The sequence below is a fragment of the Ictidomys tridecemlineatus genome, chromosome 3 (assembly GCF_052094955.1).
Source record: "Ictidomys tridecemlineatus isolate mIctTri1 chromosome 3, mIctTri1.hap1, whole genome shotgun sequence".
In the NCBI taxonomy this organism is placed as follows: Eukaryota; Metazoa; Chordata; class Mammalia; order Rodentia; family Sciuridae; genus Ictidomys; species Ictidomys tridecemlineatus.
Window position 1 is genome coordinate 102,883,860 of NC_135479.1, and position 18,106 is coordinate 102,901,965.

Here is an 18,106-nt window from a genome sequence, read left to right on the forward strand (position 1 = left end):
AATAATTTATCAATTTTGTCATTACCTAAAACTAAAGGTCCTGGAAGATTAGTATGAGTTCATATGTGTCCTATGAAACAAGGGTACTTTCACATTAGCACTGCCTTTTGTAAATTATGAAATAATTCAAATAACTCTTGTGATGAAGTATACCCAATAACTGAAGTTTCAACATTTTTGGTAACTCTGACTGCATATAAGCTGTCAGAATAAATATTAATAGGCTTATTTGAAAAGTAATTTAAGGCACAAATCAGAGCTTGAAGCTCTGCTCTTTGGGCAGAAGTATATGAGGTTTGCATTACCTCTGCATGAACACGACTATACAAACCTGCTTTACCTGAGCTTGAACCATCAGTGAACACCGATAAAGCTTCATCTATAGGACGTGAACGTACAATCTTTGGAAAAATAAGTGACGTTAATGATGCAAATTGGATAATCTTATCACGGGGTAATGGATATTATCTGGCCAGGAAAATCAGCAAAGTCTATCTGCCATAAGCTAGAAGTTTGAAAAAGCCAATTAGTCTATTGAACGGAAAATGGAATAATTATGATATCAGGCTCAGATCCAATTAATTGTAAAATCCTAGTTCTGTCTTTAATCACTAATTGAGCTATGGAATCATGAAAAGGAATTAATGTTTTTTTGAGGGGAGTGGGATAAATAAATCCACTCAATAACTCCTAATCTTTGCCATATGGCTCCTGTTGGGGTATGCTCAGTTGGAAATATTAATAAATACACTATTTCTTTAGGATCAACTCTAGTATGCTGTGCATTTTTAATTGCATTTTTAACTCTTTTTAAAGCTGTTTTAGCTTCTAAGGTTAGCTGATGTGGAGAGGTTGGAGAAGGATTTCCTTGTAATATCTGAAATAAAGGACTTAACTCAGAAGTAGTTAGTTTTAAGGATGGCCTCAGCCAATTAATATCTCTTAAAAGCCTTGAAAATCATTAGGGGTTTGTATGGAAACTGTTTGTTCCGCTCCGGCAAAATAAAGATGGCGGTCCTCATGGTCAGCACGATGACGTCACATTGCGCGACCATCACCTACTTCCTCATTTTTGGCCCCTGGCAAAAGTTTGTGTTCCGGCCAGGCGGAAATGATGACAAGAAGGCGGGCTGATCCACACCATCCTGATTTGTCAAGTGGGGTTGAGTCCTGCAATATCTATTATCACCAGTAGTTGGAGCCCTGAACTTAAAATGATTATTTTTCCCACAAACATAGCATCTCCCGCGGGGCTTTCGTACTAATTCTTGTAGCCTTAATGTTTCCTTTAGTGCCGCCGCTAGGGCTACTATCTGCAAATGGGTAGAGTCTATCTCAGAACACAAGCGGATAAACTCAGAAACTGTCCCTTTTTTACAATGCGGCCTAAGAACGTCTTGACAATATTTATTCGCATTTTCAAATGCCAATTGCTTAACAATAAACTTGCACGCCCCTGGGTCCCCGATCGACCTGTTTGAGGTCTGGTACAATCAGGCTACAAAATCTGAGTATGGCTCACTCGCACCCTGCGTGATTTTGGTAAGAACGAAATTGGATTGGTCTTTTGAGCCTATTTGCTTCCAGGCATGTTTCGCACAATCAGTTATTTGATCATATACTACAAATTCATAATTTAACTGTCTTTCTAAATCAGCAAATTCACATGTTTCTAAAAACATTTCTACCGGCATCTGTAAATTTTGTCTTCTATTCTGCCTGTTCAGTACAAAAATCAGTCCAATAAGAATGCCAAAGTAAGAAATCTCCTCCACTCAAACAAGATCTAGCTAACGAAATCCAATCACTAGGTGGGAGGGGGTTTGAGCAGATATTATCTATTAGGCTCTGTACAAAAAGCGTATTCGGACCATAGGTCTTGCATGCACTTTTTAGTTCCTTAATGGTTTTAAATGGGATTACAGCATGAACTCTAACTCTCTGATCTTGCTCATTAATCTGTTCAAAAACTGGAAAAAGTTGAAAATCGCTAATATCTTCCCGGGCTTCCTGTGCTCTCTTAATACCTCGCTGGAACGGGGTAAGAAAAGTCATTGTTAATTCAGAGTACCTGATAAATTTTGTCCTTTTAGCAGGTAATGGCTGAATTCAAATAGCCTGAGCAGGTGGTGTTAAATGCAGCCTATTAAAATTTCTCTGTAAGTCCTGAATTTCAACGTCTGATTCTTCTCCCTCGGACTGTGACTTGTGGGTAGAATCTGCGCTGTCGTAATTTTGAAATTGGGCTTCTAAGCCACGTGGTGGAGAAGAACTCTGTGCCTCTCTAAGAATCTCTTCCAGATTTTCTTCCCCAGGAAGATCGTCTACCTCTTCCAGAGGACTTTCTAGGATTGCTGAGGTTTCTTCTCTATGAACTTCCTCTCTATAATCTCCCTGCAGGCTAGCCTGATCATGCAAATTTAAAGTCTCCTTCCTAACTTTTGGTTTAGCCCCTAGAGCCTTTGTTTTTAAATGGCTCAAGGGAAAGGGAATTAACTTAGCCTCAGGCAGATTTTCCATTTGAATAGACCTAATAGCTCTCTGAATGCCTTCTAATAGATCTTCAAGGGCCACGAACTCAGTCCCATAGATTCAAAAAGACAAATTTCCAGAGCCTTCCAAGTTTTCTGAATATTTTCTATGCCTCCAGGTAATTCATTAGAAAGACAAACTTTTTGTAATTTCCTTCCTAGTTTCTCCTAAGTAAGTAAATTTGAGGACTCTTGTTCACAAAACCAAGGGCAATATTTGCCTACAATCTTTAAGAATTGTAATAACTGAGCTTTCTTTATCTGTTTTTCTTTCTGATTAATTATAGTGTCTAAAATAGTAAGATACATCTCCTTATCTGTAAAAGTTGAATTTCCCATTTTAATTAATTTAACGTCTCTTTTCTTCAATATCTCCAGGTACTTTTGTGACCCTAAATTGTCACCAATTCCTTTATCTTTATCTTTATAGTGCACTCCCACTCAATCTAGCTAGTCTAGAATGCCCCCCTCGTGGGCGCCAAATTCCACCATGTGACCAGTGCACTGGTTTCATTAAAGAGGTTCTTGGCATAAAGTTAGCTAGTGAGATCAAAATAAAACACACAGACTCAGTTACCTTTTTCTATGATCAGGTCCGAGACGGCTCTCCCTCTGGCTCACACCTTGAACCACCCAGTAGGGCAGCAGGGATTACTCAGGGCTAGCAGGAGAGAGAGAGGAGAGAGAGAGAGAGAGCATGCTAGGGAGTGGCCTTTTATTGGGGAACAAGAAATTCAGGGGAGAATTCCAGCCAATGAAGGTTGAGGGGGGCAGTACTCCAAGGTCAGGGTCAGTGATTGGCCCCAGGGTCAGTGGTCAGTCACACCCCCACACGGACAGGCTCTTGCACCAGGAGAGGGTCGGGAAAGCTCTGACACAGTTTAGCCAGAGCACCTCACACCCAATCCGGGAATTGCCCAGTCACGTGTGAGAATGGCTCCCCACAATTGTGGGTTTTGCTGGTGATCCTGCTCACAGTGGGGTGAGCTCTCTGGCAAGTCCCAGAGTACTGGCTGCGTGGGTAGTCATCTGACTTTACTAGTCAGAATCCTTGGGGTGTAGCCTTCAGAACCTATGAACCCAACAGTGAGAGTTTTGTGGACAGAGCGCAGGACCACACCACCCAGGATTTTCAGGGGCCCCAAACTCCCAGCAGCCTCTGCTATGAGGACTGCATGGGTAGAACACAGAGTACATTGTACATAATTCTCAGTGTCTTCAGCTCCTAGAGGCCTCTGTGATAAAGGCTGCAAGATCAGAATGCCAGACTACATTGCCCAGAATTCCTGGGCATGCCTTTTTGAATGCATAGCCTGCAGCTCCCATGGCCCTACATGGTCATGACTGTGTGGGAAGAACATAGGGCTACACTACCAAGAATCCCTGAGTATTCCTGGATGAATGGGCAACCTGTAATTCTGAGAGCTTTCTCTGTTGAGGGCTCCATTGCTAGAGCATTGGATAACACTATCTAGAATCCTCAGATTATTGGAATAAGCTTTCATGGCCTGTTGGTAGGGGTGTGCAGGCAAAACACTGCATTACATTACCCAGAATCCTCAGGTGTGCCAGCTCCCAGGATCCTCTGTGGTGTACAGGCAAAACACTGGGCTACATTTCCCATAATTTTTAGGGAGCTGTAGCTTCCAGAATCCTCTATGGTCAGGACTTTGATGAGAGAAATAAATTCTACTACCTAGAATCCTGGGGCAGGGGAGTGTCAAGGAGAATGTACAGCCTACAACTCCTTGAGATGTCCACTGTGAGAACTGTGCAGGTTGAAGGCCAGATTACAGTACTGCTCAGAATCCCCAGGTGGACGTATATCTGCAGTTCCCAGAGGCCTGCATGGTGAGGGTTGCAGTGGAGGAGCACCAGATTATATTAGCTAGAATCCTCAGAGTACCAGGGCAAGCTTGTGGCTTGTAGTTTCTATAGTCCTCCTGGCAGGGTTGTATCAGCAGCCCCTGAGAATTGTACACTCAATTTTCAGGGGCTGGAACTCCCAGGATCCTCCCTGATGAGAACTGGAGAGAGCTGAACTATACTACCCAGAATATTTGGTGGGAGACATCCAGGCAAGCATGTAGCCTGCAACTCCTAGAGGCCTCCATGGCATGGGCTATGGACGCAGGTCAGACTATACTACCCAGAATTCCTGGGGCAATGGTAGGTACCAGACATCTTCCTGTGTGGGTTGTATGGGCAGAGCTTTGGATTGTGCTACCCAGAGTCTCCTGGAATACCTGGGCAGGAATGTGGCAGGCAGCTATCAAGAGCCTTGATGAAGAAGTCCACTTAAGTAGGATAGAGTGCACTACCTAGAACACCAAGTGGCCCAAAGCTCCCAGAGGCCTCTGAAGTCAGGGCTGAAGAACTGACTACAGTGTTCAGAATTCTTGGGGGCTCACAGCCACAAGAGCCACCTTGGTGAGGTTATACCAACATAGTACCAGACTATACTTTCCATGATCTCTGGGGGATCTGAAGCCTCCAGAGTAAGGGTTGCATTGTAGAATAACAAATTACACTATCCTGGGGCTGCCAGGCAAAAACATGGCTTGCAGCCAAATTAGGCTTCCAGAGTGAGTGCTGCACCTGCAGAATACCAGACTGCACTGCCCAGCAAACTTGGGGGCCTGTGTCTTCCAAAGCTTTCACATTGAGGGCTGGGTGGCAGAGTGCCAAAATACACTTCTGGTCCATATCTCCCAGAGGTCTCTTGGGGGAGGGCTGCCTGTCAGATCATGGCTATTCTGCCCAGGTCCTCTATGGCAGAGTAGTCATGGCATTCAGCTCCCAAAGTCCTCTATGGCAAGGCTTTTGTGGACAGGACACCTAATATACTGACCCAAATCCCCAGGAATGCTGAGTGAATGTGCAGCCCATTGCTTCCAGGGGACTCTATGGTGAGAGATGGGAAGGTAGGAAAGACTGAATTATCCGGATTGCCCTGAGTCAAGGGTGGGCATTGTGGCTGGCAGCTCCCAGATGCCTCTGCTACTAGAGGAGGGCTGGTAGGATAGAGTTAACTGTTTAGAACCACCTGGGGCTCTGGGAATTTGCTTCTGAGTTCAGATTCTCCTCATCTTGACAATGACCATCCTGGGCTGGGATTGAACAGATTTTCTTAAAACCCCTGATTCTAAAATGGGACAGTCCCTGGCTAAGTCACTCTGTCTGGAAGACTACACATCCCAGAAGCTTCTGTGGTGGTCTGTTTCTGGCCTTTTGCCCTTGGGTGCATTAGTGAGTGTGCATCTGCCCATCTGGCTCAGGCTGCTGCAGCATTTGGCCTGGTGGAGTGCAGGGTTGGGATGCAGAGAGAGGGTCTCCTGGACTCCATTTCTCCTCTCCTCATATTCCACTCCTCATGGTGTCACAGACAGACCTAGTTACAGCAGTGGGAACAGATTTTATTCAGTAACTGCTGAGGGTGGAAGAAGGTGCTGACATTAACCAGGGAGCCAGGAGAGGCCCAACTTATGAGCTGTGAGCAGCTCCTGTGCTGCGCATGGCCAAAGGGGCATGGTCAAACATCTTTAATGCCACCTCCTTGAGAATGAGCTGGCTTCCCCCTAAGGACCAACCCTGGAGAGCCCCAGCTGGTGGGAGTGTTGGGTCACTCCACAGAGAGGGGCAGAGCTCCCTTTTCAAAGTAGATTGAGAGAGACACCCAGGTTGGGGACGGACCCTTGTGGTTCATGTCTCCAGGGATTCCTGGAGCTCCATTTTTAGGACAGCCTCAGCAGGATCTTGGCTTAGGGACTTTCATGAGTCATGTCTCTAGGGATACCTGGGTTTCCTTTCTCCTCAGAGCAGCCTGAGGGGGATGCCTGTTTTGGAGACCCTCATGTGTCATATTTCTAAGGACACCCAGAGTTCCTTCTCCTCAGAGCAGCCTGAGGGGGACACCTGTCTTGGGGACCCTCATGTGTCATGTTTCTAGGGACATCCAGAGCTTCCTTCTCCTCAGAGCAGCCTGAGGGGGATGCCTGTCTTGGGGACACTTGTTGTCGTGTTTCTAGGGACACTCAGAGCTTCCTTCTCCTCAGAGCAGCCTGAGGGAGACGCCTGTCTTGGGGGACCATCATGTGTTATGTTTCTAGGATCGCCTAGAGTTTCCTTCTCCTCAGAGCAGCTTGAAGGAGATCCAGGGTTAGGGAATATAATGGGTCATGTCTCTAGGGACACCAGGAACCCCCTTCTCCTCAGAGCATCCCAAGAGCAATGCCTGGCTGGGGACCCTTGTGTGTCATTTTTATAGGGGCACCAGCACCTCCCTTCTTCTCAGAGAAGCCTGAGGGAAATGCCAGGGTTGGGGACCCTTGTGGGTCATGTCTATAGGGGCACCAGGAACCCCCTTCTCCTTAGAGCAGCCTGAGGAGGATGCTTGTTTTGGGGACCCTCGTGTGTCATGTTTCTAGGGACACCCAGAGCTTCCTTCTCCTCAGAGCAGCCTGAGGGGATTCCTGTCTTGCAAATCCTCATGTGTCAGGTTTCCAGGGTTTCCTAGGGGTTCCTTCTCCTCAGAGCAGCCTGAGGTAGATCCAGGGTTGTGGACCTTTGTGGGTCTTATCTCTAGGGATGCCAGGAACCCTCTTTTCCTCAGAGAAGCCTGAGGGAGATGCCTGGCTTGCATACCCCCATGGATCTTATCTCTAGGGGTTCCTGGAGCTCCCTTATCAGAGCAGCCTAAGGGAGATGCCCAACTTGGGTACATTGTGGTTTGTGTCTCTATGATGCCCAGAGATTCTTTCTCATTAGAGCAGCCTTATCCAGACTCTTGGCTTGGGGACCCTCATGGGTCATATCTGTAGGGATGCCAGGAACTCCCTTCTCCTTAGAGCAGCCTGAGGGAGACACCTGGCTTGGGGACACTCATTGGTCATGTCTTTAGGGATGCCAGGAACTCCCTTCTCCTCAGAGCAGCCTGAGGCAGATATATGGCTTGGGTCATGTCTCTAGGGATATCAGGAACTCCTTTCTCCTCAGAGCAGCCTGAAGGAGATGCCAGGGTTGGGGATCTTCACGGGTTATGTCTCTAGGGACACCAGGATCCTCCTCCTCAGAGCAGCCTGAGGGAGATGCTTGGCTTGGGGACCCGCATGTGTCATGTCTCTAGGGGTTCCAGGAACTCCCTTCTCAGAGCAGCCTGAGGGGGATGTGTGGCTTGGGGACCCTCCTGGGTTATGTCTCTAGGGACACCTGGAGCTCCCTTGACAGAGCAGGCAGAGGAAGACACCTGGCTTAGGGACCCTCATTTGTCATGTCTCTAGGGACGGCAGGTGCTCCCTTCTCAGAGCAGCCTGAGGGTGAGCCTCACTTGTGGACTCTCGTGAATCATGTCTCCAGTGATGCCAGGAGCTCCCTTCTCCTCAGAGCAGCCTAAGGGAGATGCCAGTGTTGGGTACCCTAGTGGGCCATGTCTCTTGGGACACCAGGAGCTCCCTTCTCAGAGAAGCCTGAGTGAGATGCCTGCCTTGGGGACCCTTATGGGTAATGTATCTAGGGACACCAGGAGCTCCCTTTCCCTCAGAGCATCCCAAGGGAGATGCCTGGCTTGGGGACACTTGTGGGTCATGTCTCTAGGGACACCTAGGGTTTTATTCTCTTTAGAAAAACCTGAGGGACATGCCTGGCTTGCATACCCTCATGGATGCCTGGAGCTTCCTTCTCAGAGCAGCCTTAGGGATTTGCCTGACTTGGGTACATTGTGGTTTATATCTATGATGTCCAGAGAATTTTTTCTCCTTAGTGCAGCCTTAGCCAGACTCTTGGCTTGGGGACCCTGATGGGTCATGTCTCTAGGGATGCCAGGAACACCTTTCTGCTCAGACCAGCCTTGGGCTGATGCCTAGCTTGGGGGATGCATGGAGCTTCCTTCTCCTTAGAGTAGCCTCAGGGAGAAGCCTCAGAAGCTTCTGGATGAACCAGTGGTAGATGAGGAAAATGTGGGGAGTGTGACTAGAAAATCCCCCACCTGGGCCTGAGAGCTGAGGGGAGCCTGGCTGTGAGTTCATTCTCTTCTCTTTCAGCAAGGCTCACCTTATAGAAGGGCCCCTTTCTTGAGGCTGTGACCCTCATCATCATAACATGGCCAGCCTAGGTGTTTTCTGAGGAACTTGACATGTAGGAAGGAGCAACATTGAGGGAGGGTCCTGAACCCCAAAAGATGGAGCCTTAGTGTACTCCATTACTTGTTTTCCTTAATGTTTTTTTTATTTTAAAACATTTTTATTATTTTATTTGAATACTGATATATTCTGTTAGAGTATACCTAGAATGGAATTCTTTTAAAGGAAAAATAATACTGGCAGCAATTAAATGCAATTAAAATGGAAAAAAATAAAATTTCTGATATAGCACAAGTAACAAACATCTAAGTTAGTATTTTGTGAAGTCTACTTAGGAAATTCCTTTATTGGATAAGTTGTAGTTTAATTTAAACTTCCTTGAGTCATCAGTATTTGGAACTGTCAAAAACAATATTACAAATATAAAAATAGCTACAGCAAGTGAAAGAGCGTATTGGGATTCATTAAACACCTTTAATGAAAACAGCACTTAACAAATAGAAACAGTTTAAATTTTTGCTGTTAAAAAAAAAACTACCTTAAACTTTTATTCATCTTAGAGGAGACAGTATAACTTTTGCTTCTGACATAAAATAAGAGACTTGACATTCTATATTGAAATTTATCTTTTAAGTACAAAGAATACTCTGCCCATTACAGTAGAATGACAGGAATTTAGTTTTCGGTTCTTCTGGATGCTCACAGCAACAGTAGGACAAGTCTCAGGATCATCATGAGGCTTAAACCTGCAACCAGCCCAGCAGGCATTATTTTCTTAGAACGCTTAAATCTCACACCCATTATTGTGGCCAGGAAGAAAGCTGTAAATAGTGATATTTTAACATCTCGTTTGTCCATGGAGACACGGTAAGCTCCATAGGCCGCCAAAAATCCAACAAAAAGACCAGCAATCAAAGATGGAACACCACCTCTCCGCTTATATCCTAAAATGCTTCCAAACGTCACAAGGGCTGCATAACCAAAACCAATCAGGTCCATTGGTGAGGCCGCAATGCTGGAGTCCGGAAGCGGTCTCCACACCAGCACCTTTCTACCCGCGAACTGCCTTCACCTCCTTAATGTTTTTTTTTTAAAAATATTTTAAAAATATATTTTTTAGTTTTAGATGGACACAATACTTTTATTTTATTTATTTATGTGGTGCTGAGGATTGAACCCAATGACTCACATGTGACAGGCAAGTGCTCAGCCACTGAGCCACAGCCTCATCTCCTTAATGTTTTAACGTTTTTCCCCCCTTTTAAAAGATTTATTTTTTGCTGTAGATGACACAATAACTTTGTTTTATTTATTTATTTATTTTTTATGTGGTACTGAGGATTAAACCCAGTGCCTCACACATGCTAGGCAAGTGCTCTACCACTGAGCCTCAACCCCAGCCTGTTTCATTTTTTTTCTTGCAATGTTAAAGTAGGAAAATATTAAAAATTGTATGTGTTAAGCCCGCTAAGTTATTTAAGCCTAAACACATTATTTCTAACAAAGTCACAATTTATTAAAATTTTATTTCTCATCTTTCATGGAACTAAAGTCAACCACGTTTTGTTTTGGTTGATAAAATCACAGTTTAATTGAGAGTGTCTATATATTTTCCTCAACTCCATTTTGTATTTTACTTAGGGACAGGGTCTCACTGAGTTGCTTAGTGCCTTGCTTTTGCTGAGGCTGGATTTGAACTCATGATTCTCCCGCCTTAACCTCCAGAGCTGCTGGGATTATACGTGTGTGCCACCATGCCTGGCTATCTTCCCTCTTTACAAAATATTTTTACTCATGCGTTTTAATTATATGTAATAGTGGGGTCCTTTTTGATGTAGGCATACATGCATGAAATATAATTTGCTCCATTTCATCCCCAGTATTTCTACTTTCTCTTTCCGCCACCCTCCCTGTCAATCCCCTTCCTCTACTTCATTGATCACCTGTTGATTTTCATGGGATTCTTCCCTTATATTTCCTAATTTCTCTCTAGCTTTTACATCTTAAATGAAACATCAACCCTTCACTTGAGTCTGGCTTATTTTACTTAGCATGATGTTCTCCATTTCATCCATTTACCAGCAGATGCCATAATTTCATTCTTCTTTACATCTGAATAAAACACCATTGTGTTTACATCTGTGGAAAACACCACATTTTTATTCATTCTGTTGACTTATCTATTATGAATTGTGCTGCTATAAACATTGATGTGCCTGTATCACTGTAGGATGATGATTTTTAGTTCTTTTGGATAAATACCAAGGAGTGGAGTCTCTAGATTACATGATCTAGTTTTTTGAGGAATTGCCATTCTGCTTTCTAGACTGGTTGCACTAGTTTGTAGTCCCACCAACAATGTGTGAGTGAACATTTTCCCCATATCCTCCCTAGCATTTATTATTTGTATTCTTGATGTTTGTCATTCTAACTGGAGTGAGATGAAACCTCAATGAAGTTTGCTTTGCATACCCCTGATTGCTAGGGATGTTGATAATTTTTCCCCCATATATTTCTTGGCCATCTGTACTACTTCTTTTGAGAAACATCTGTTTAGTTCTTTTTCCTATTTTTGATTGAGTTATTAATTTTTTGGTGATAAGTATTTTGAGTTCTTTATATAGTCTTGATATTAATTCCCTTTTGGAAGAGTAACTGGCAAAGATTTTCTCCCATTCCATAGCTCTCTTTTCATGCTTCTGATTCCTTTGCTGTGCAGAAAATTTTTAATTTGAAGCCATTTCACTTTGATTCCAGATTTTATTTTTGAACTTGTGTCTTGTTAAGGAAATTAGTGCTTGTACCAATATGTTGGAGAGTCAAGTTTCTATGAGTCTAATCTAGCTTTTCCACTGACTTACATCTTCATTTTAGAAATCCTTTATCTTTGATTGATCTATAATAAACAGCATCTTATATTTTAGTTTCAAATTCTCTACAGCTTCTGCCATGTAGTTAATTGCCCATGAACATTAAGATGATGACAAATATAAAGTTAGAATAAAAGGAAATGGGATTTATAATAACAATGAATTCCTTCTCGCCTGCCCCTGCCCCCCCTTTTTTTTGGTTATTGAAGTACTGGGGATTGAGCCCAGGATTTCATGCTTGCTAGGTAAAACCTCTACCACTGAGCAACATCCCCAGTTCTTATTTATTTATTTATTTATTTATTGAGACACAATCTGGCTAAGTGGCCTGGGCTAGCTTCAAATGTGCAATCTTCCTGCCTCAGCCTCCCAAGTAGCTGGGATTACAGTCATGGGCCATCATGCCTGACTACTTTCCTCTTTTAGCATATGTAATGAATACCTGCCACTTTCAGCACTTCTAGGCAGCTGGTACAGAGCAGGTGGTTGTGGCTGGCAGTGGAGGAACTACTTCCCCTGGATTTAGGGTGGCTGCTGGAGCCTCATTCAGTGAGCAGATGGTGGATCAGGCAGACTGACACTGCTATGGGCCCTGCTTCAGCTTGTTTTTTTTTTTTCAATGGAAGGCTGGAGATTGGCTCTGAACTAACCACCAAGGCTGTCATTGCCACCAGTTGTCCCTCCAGACCCTGCCCCCACCCTCCCCCAGACTCCTTGCCCCAACAGGTGCCCCTCCCACCCCACCTCCCTAGACACCCCGCTCCTCCTTAAGACTGCCGCCTACTAGGCTAGGAGGAGTAGACTTTCTTGCTGTAATTTGCAGTGTGTTTGCAGGGGTGCACAAAATAATGCCTGTTGTGTAAACATTGACTTCCTTCATTGGATGAAATACCTTAACCGTATCAGGCTTCCATATACCATAAAATGAATTTATGAAACTCTCTTCTTTCTCTTTTCTTTTTTCTAGATCATGAACATTTGAAATGAAATCAAAATTTGTTAAAGGTCAGGCGACACTCACAGTGAGCCCTGGTAATCCTGGGCTCTTGTCCAGAGGGAGATCTCTAAGCACTAGTCCAAGCTTTTCTATAATAATTGATTGATTTACAGTTTTCTTATTTTAGAGTCATGTTACAATGTCTGTATTTACTAGGAAATCCCCCATGTCCTCTGGGTTTCTAGTTCTGTGCTGTAGAATTTGTCGAACTTTAAAAAATTTTTTGGTGTTTGTAGATGGACAACATGCCTTTTATTTATTTTTTATGTGGTGCTAAAGCTCAAACTTAGTGCCTCATACATGCTAGGTAAGCACTCTACCACTGAGCTACAGCCTCTTGTTCAACTTTTAATTTCTCCTCTTTCTAGTTTTATACAAAGTTCTTAATCCTGTGAACTTTTGCTATTTTTCATCAGCAATATTTAAAAAGTATACTTTTAGCTTACTTTTTTTAGATTGAGAGAATTCATTGTTTGAAACTTCTCATGATAATCTTAAATGATTTTAATTAATTTCTGCTTATTAAGACATCTTTAGGGCTACATGTGCAGCCTGATGGTAGAGCACTTGCTTAGCACATGAGAAGTCCTGGATTCTATTCCAGTATGACACACAATGCCTGTGACAGGACCCAAGTGTCAGAGGTATCCATAGGTATTGTTTAAAATGATTATGTATTTACACATTTACACACACATCACAATACCTCTTCCAAATTTGGATAAAATTATTGTAAGCAAAAATTTTAAATCAGTTTTAGAAGATAAAAGCAGAATGGTGATATTTTTAGTTTCAACTTCTGCCACTCGACCAGTGCTGGCTTCATGAAAAAAGGTTTGATTCATAAATAATTGCTAGGGAGTTTTAAATTAAAGAGACAAGACTCATTACCTTTAATACCAGCTCTGAAATGGCTTCTCCTAGCTCCTGCCTCCAGCCACCTAATGTGGTGGCGAGGTTTACAGAAGAGACTAGTGAGAGAGAGAGAACACGCCAGGGAGTGGGCTTTTATTGGGGAACAAAAACTTCATCCAATGAAGGTTAAGGGGGGGCAGCATCCCAAAGTCATGGGCAATGACTGGGTCTTTGGGGCAGTGGCCAGATTCACCTCTGCATGGACAAGCCCTCGGACCTGGGAAAGGATGGGGAAAGCTCTGACCCAGCTGTGTCTAAGCGCCTCTCACCGATCCAGGGAGGTAACTCAAATCATGTGCGAGGATGGCCTCCCACACCAACTGTTGATATTGTATGATACCTAAAACTACTATGGATGAAATTTCCTCAGGATTCAAATCATTACAATATGTAAGAGACAAATAAGTAGCTGCTGTTTTTGCAATACAGATACATATACTAAAAATAAATTTTTTAAACAGAAAATTTCTTTTCTACTTTTCAAATTTACTAAGAATTTCCATGTTTTATTAAAGGTTTGTATTCATCAGAAAGTTAATTTCCCTTATTCCCTGCAAGCAAGGGATTGGCCTCTGATGAGCATGATGCTTTATATGTTGTCAGGAATTCTTGTTGGAGAACTCTTCTATTAAGTGTTTCCCCTTTGTTCAAAATATCATTTAAAAATGTACTAACATGGGCTGGGGCTGTAGCTTAGTGGCAGAGCACTTGCCTAGCATGTGTGAGGCACTAGGTTTGATCCTTCATTTGTTTAGCACCACATTAAAAACAAACAAACAAACAAACAAAAAACAAAGGCATGCTGTCCAATTACAACTATATAAAAAAACTAAAAAATTATACCAACACGCTTTTGATTTCAGAAATTTGAATTTCTTTTGAGATTTTATTTTTATTAGTACTTAGGGTTATTTCATGTGGGAAGTGCCATGATTACATTTTATCCTAACATCAGTGCTCCTATGTGCTTATATCGTAACTTTTAGAACAGAGTTGAATATATCTTGTATTTGTTGGATTTATTAGAAAAGTGCATACACTTTTCATTTTATTTAAAGGGTTATCGTGAATTTGTACAAGAAGAAATTAGACATATTAGTATTGTGAGCTGAACAAAGAGCATGTTTAGTTTAATTATTTTGGAGAGGTTGATCTGCTTTGATCAGATATCTGGCCTAGAGAATTTTTTGGCATTGGGATTGAACCCAGACTTGTACGCATACACGCTAAGCTATATACATCCCCAGCACTTTAATAAATTTTGATTTGAATCAGGGTCTTGCTAAATTGCTCAAGTGGGCTTCAAATTTTTGATCCTCCTGCCTTAGCCTCCAAAGTAACTGGGATGACAGGCATGTATCAAAGTGCCTGTAGTGTCCTGGGGGATTTTGATGTCAGTATCACATGTTTCCAATGTGTTTATAATTTCCTAAGCTATATTATGTCCATTTTTATTCTCATCATTAAATAAAGCCTTTTTTGTTGTTTTGTACTATGCTTAATGTGAATATGCTTTATGATGTGACACTGCTGTTCATGATAGTTTGGCTGTGCAAGCCACTATAGGGAGATTATTTTGATTCTGATAATCTCAGCTGTGTTTCAGGTATGACATATTTTCCTAGAAGCAGTGATTATTCATTTTCTGTTTGATTACACAAATAAGGCACAAATTCTTTTTTGTTCCCTTTGTGGTGCTGGGGGTTGAACCCAAGGCCTCCTTCATGCTGGGCAAGTGCTCTTCCATGTGCTGTATCTCCAGTCCCATAGATTCTTTAGTTATAATTAGCTTCGTGACTAGCTTGATTGATAATAAAATCACTTAGAAGTTTAGCTGAATTTGGAAGCATTCAAGAGTTTGGGTATCCAGTAATTCTTTGTGATTTCTAAAAGATAAAGTATTTTTCTATAACAACAGCATCTAAGGTCACTCCTGAGCTGAGCTGCTACCTATGCTCCTCTGGGCTCACTACTTTCTGCAGGGCATCATGGAGGAGATGGATGTTTGTGTCCTTTTATAGTCTTTTTATCAGAAGGAGTCACTCTTTATGGTCACCAGTCTACTTTATCTTTCTCTTTTCTTTGACTTTTAGTCCCATTTGCAAATATTTGATTATACTACTGCTAAAGAGTATGCTTAGAAATAAAATAAAGACAAAGACTCTTTGGTATAAGTAATTCAATCACAGCAAGTCAATATGCCATTGGACTTTTTTTTTGTTTTGTTTTTACAAAGTGACTCTTGAGAAAGCTCAGCCATGAATTAAAATAGAGTCTCCAAAATGTTATTTTTTTTTTCTCTAAAATGATCAAGTTTTTAGAAGGCAAACGCAGGACCTAGAGACAGCATAAAAATATAATGTTTAAATATATGTTATTACTTCAACATAAAACATCTAAAAGAGGCCCATATCTTGAATATATGTTAGTTTGAATTATTTAATTTTTGTGTTATAAATGTATATAATAAAGTATCAGGTTGTGGCTTAGTGGTAGAGGCTTTGCCTGGCACATGTGAGGCATTGAGTTTGATCCTTAGCACCACATAAAAAATAGATAAAATAAAGTTATGTCCATCTATAAAAATTTTAAAAATTTATAATAAAATATAGAATTAGGTAAGAATTTCAGTTATAAACAATTAACTGTATAAATAATTAAACAAGCAGGTGTTTGAGAAAAGAATAACCATGCCTTAAGGTTTTATTTTAGAGTATTTTTATCTTTGTAAAAAAAGATTTGGTTTTTAGTTGTATAGTTGGACACAATGATTTTATTTTATTTATTTATTTTTGTGTGGTGCTGAGGATTGAATCCAGGGCCTCATACATGCTAGGAGAGCATTCTAATGCTGATCCACAACCTAAACCCTAGAGTATTTTTATCTTTATACAGAAATCACAAATTATGTACAGAGATTTCCCAGGTAGCCTCGACCTGGTTTTTCTATTGTTATGATTTAGGTGCACTATCTCAGATGTGACAACATCTTAGACCACTTTTCATGAAGAACAAATACTAATATGCTATACTCAACTATTATATTACTATTAATTGTTATATTACGATTACTAATAGTAATATAATATCCATGCACTTCCTTTGGATTCTGCCTTTTCTGTTCTAGGACTCCATCCAGGACCCCGCCTGACATCAAGTCATCGTGTCTCCAAGGACTTCTCTTAGGGTGACTATTTATCTGACCTTCCCTGTTTTGACAATCTTGACAGTATTGAGGAAGACCTGTCAGGTAGTTTTAGATTGGTCTCCACTGGGGTTCTTCCCTCTCCCTGCCACCCCATAGTTAGCCTGAGGCTGTGGGTCTGGGAAAAGGCAGATCACAGGGTAGAGAGCTGCTCTGTCACCTCATGTCCTCAAGGTAAATGTCATGATAATACTGACTGTGCTTACCTAGCTGAGGCAGCACATTTCAGGTTTCTTACTATGATATTCTGTTCTCTGCACATCCACATTGTCTCTGTTCTTCTGGAGGAATTCACTATGCAGAGCCTTCACTTAAAGAGTAGGAAGGTGATCTTCTTCTCATGCTCTTCCTCCCTGCTCTGTTCTTAGTTGCCCTCCTTATATTAAAGAAGACATTTGGCATTTGTTTTTAGGGATTGGCTAGCTTCACTTAGCATAATCTGCTCTAATGCCATCCATTTCCCTGCAAATGCCATGATTTTGTCATTTTTTAGTGCTAATACTCCATTGTGTATAAATGCCACATTTTTTATTCATTCATCTATTGAAAGGCATCTAGGTTGGTCCCACAGTCTGGCTATTGTGAATTGTGCTGCTATGAACATCGATGTAGCAGTATCCCTATAGTATGCTCTTTTAAGGTCTTTAGGGAATAGTCCGAGAAGAGAAATAGCTGGGTCAAATGGTGGTTCCATTCCCACCTTTCCCAGGAATCTCCATATTGCTTTCCAAATTGGCTGCACCAATTTGCAGTCCCACCAACAATGTACAAGTGTACCCTTTTCCCCTCATCCTCACCAGCACTTGTTGTTGTTTGACTTCATAATGGCTGCCAATCTCACTGGAGTGAGATGGTATCTTAGGGTGGTTTTGATTTGCATTTCTCTGACTGCTAGAGATAGTGAGCATTTTTTTCATGTACTTGTTGATTGATTGTATGTCCTCCTCTGAGAAGTGTCTGTTCAGATCCTTGGCCCATTTGTTGATTGGGTTATTTGTTATCTTATTGTTTAATTTTTTGAGTTCTTGTATACTCTGGATATTAGAGCTCTATCTGAAGTGTGAGGAGTAAAAATTTGTTCCCAGGATGTAGGCTCCCTATTTACCTCTCTTATTGTTTCTCTTGCTGAGAAAAACCTTTTTAGTTTGAGTAAGTCCCATTTGTTGATTCTTGTTTTTAACTCTTGTGCTATGGGTGTCCTATTAAGGAATTTGGAGCCGACCCCACAATATGTAGATTGGAGCCAATTTTTTCTTCTATCAGATGCAGAGTCTCTGTTTTGATATCAAGCTCCTTGATCCATTTTGAGTTAACTTTTGTGCATGGTGAGAGAAAGGGATTTAGATTCATTTTGTTGCATATGGATTTCCAGTTTTCCCAGCACCATTTGTTGAAGATGCTATCCTTTCTCCATTGCATGCTTTTAGCCTCTTTGTCAAATATAAGATAATTGTAATTTTGTGGATTGGTCTCTGTGTCCTCTATTCTGTACCATTGGTTCACCCGCCTGT

At 41.9% G+C, this 18,106-nt stretch overlaps 1 protein-coding gene across 1 annotated transcript; it reads right to left on the reverse strand.

The window, feature by feature from the left end:
- Positions 1-9,183: 9,183 nt before the first annotated feature.
- On the reverse strand, positions 9,184-9,674 carry LOC101964511 (transmembrane protein 14A). The gene has a single exon (XM_040268273.2). It carries the CDS (start codon positions 9,605-9,607, stop codon positions 9,308-9,310), a length of 300 nt encoding a protein of 99 aa, XP_040124207.2. The 5' UTR covers positions 9,608-9,674; the 3' UTR covers positions 9,184-9,307.
- Positions 9,675-18,106: the final 8,432 nt, after the last annotated feature.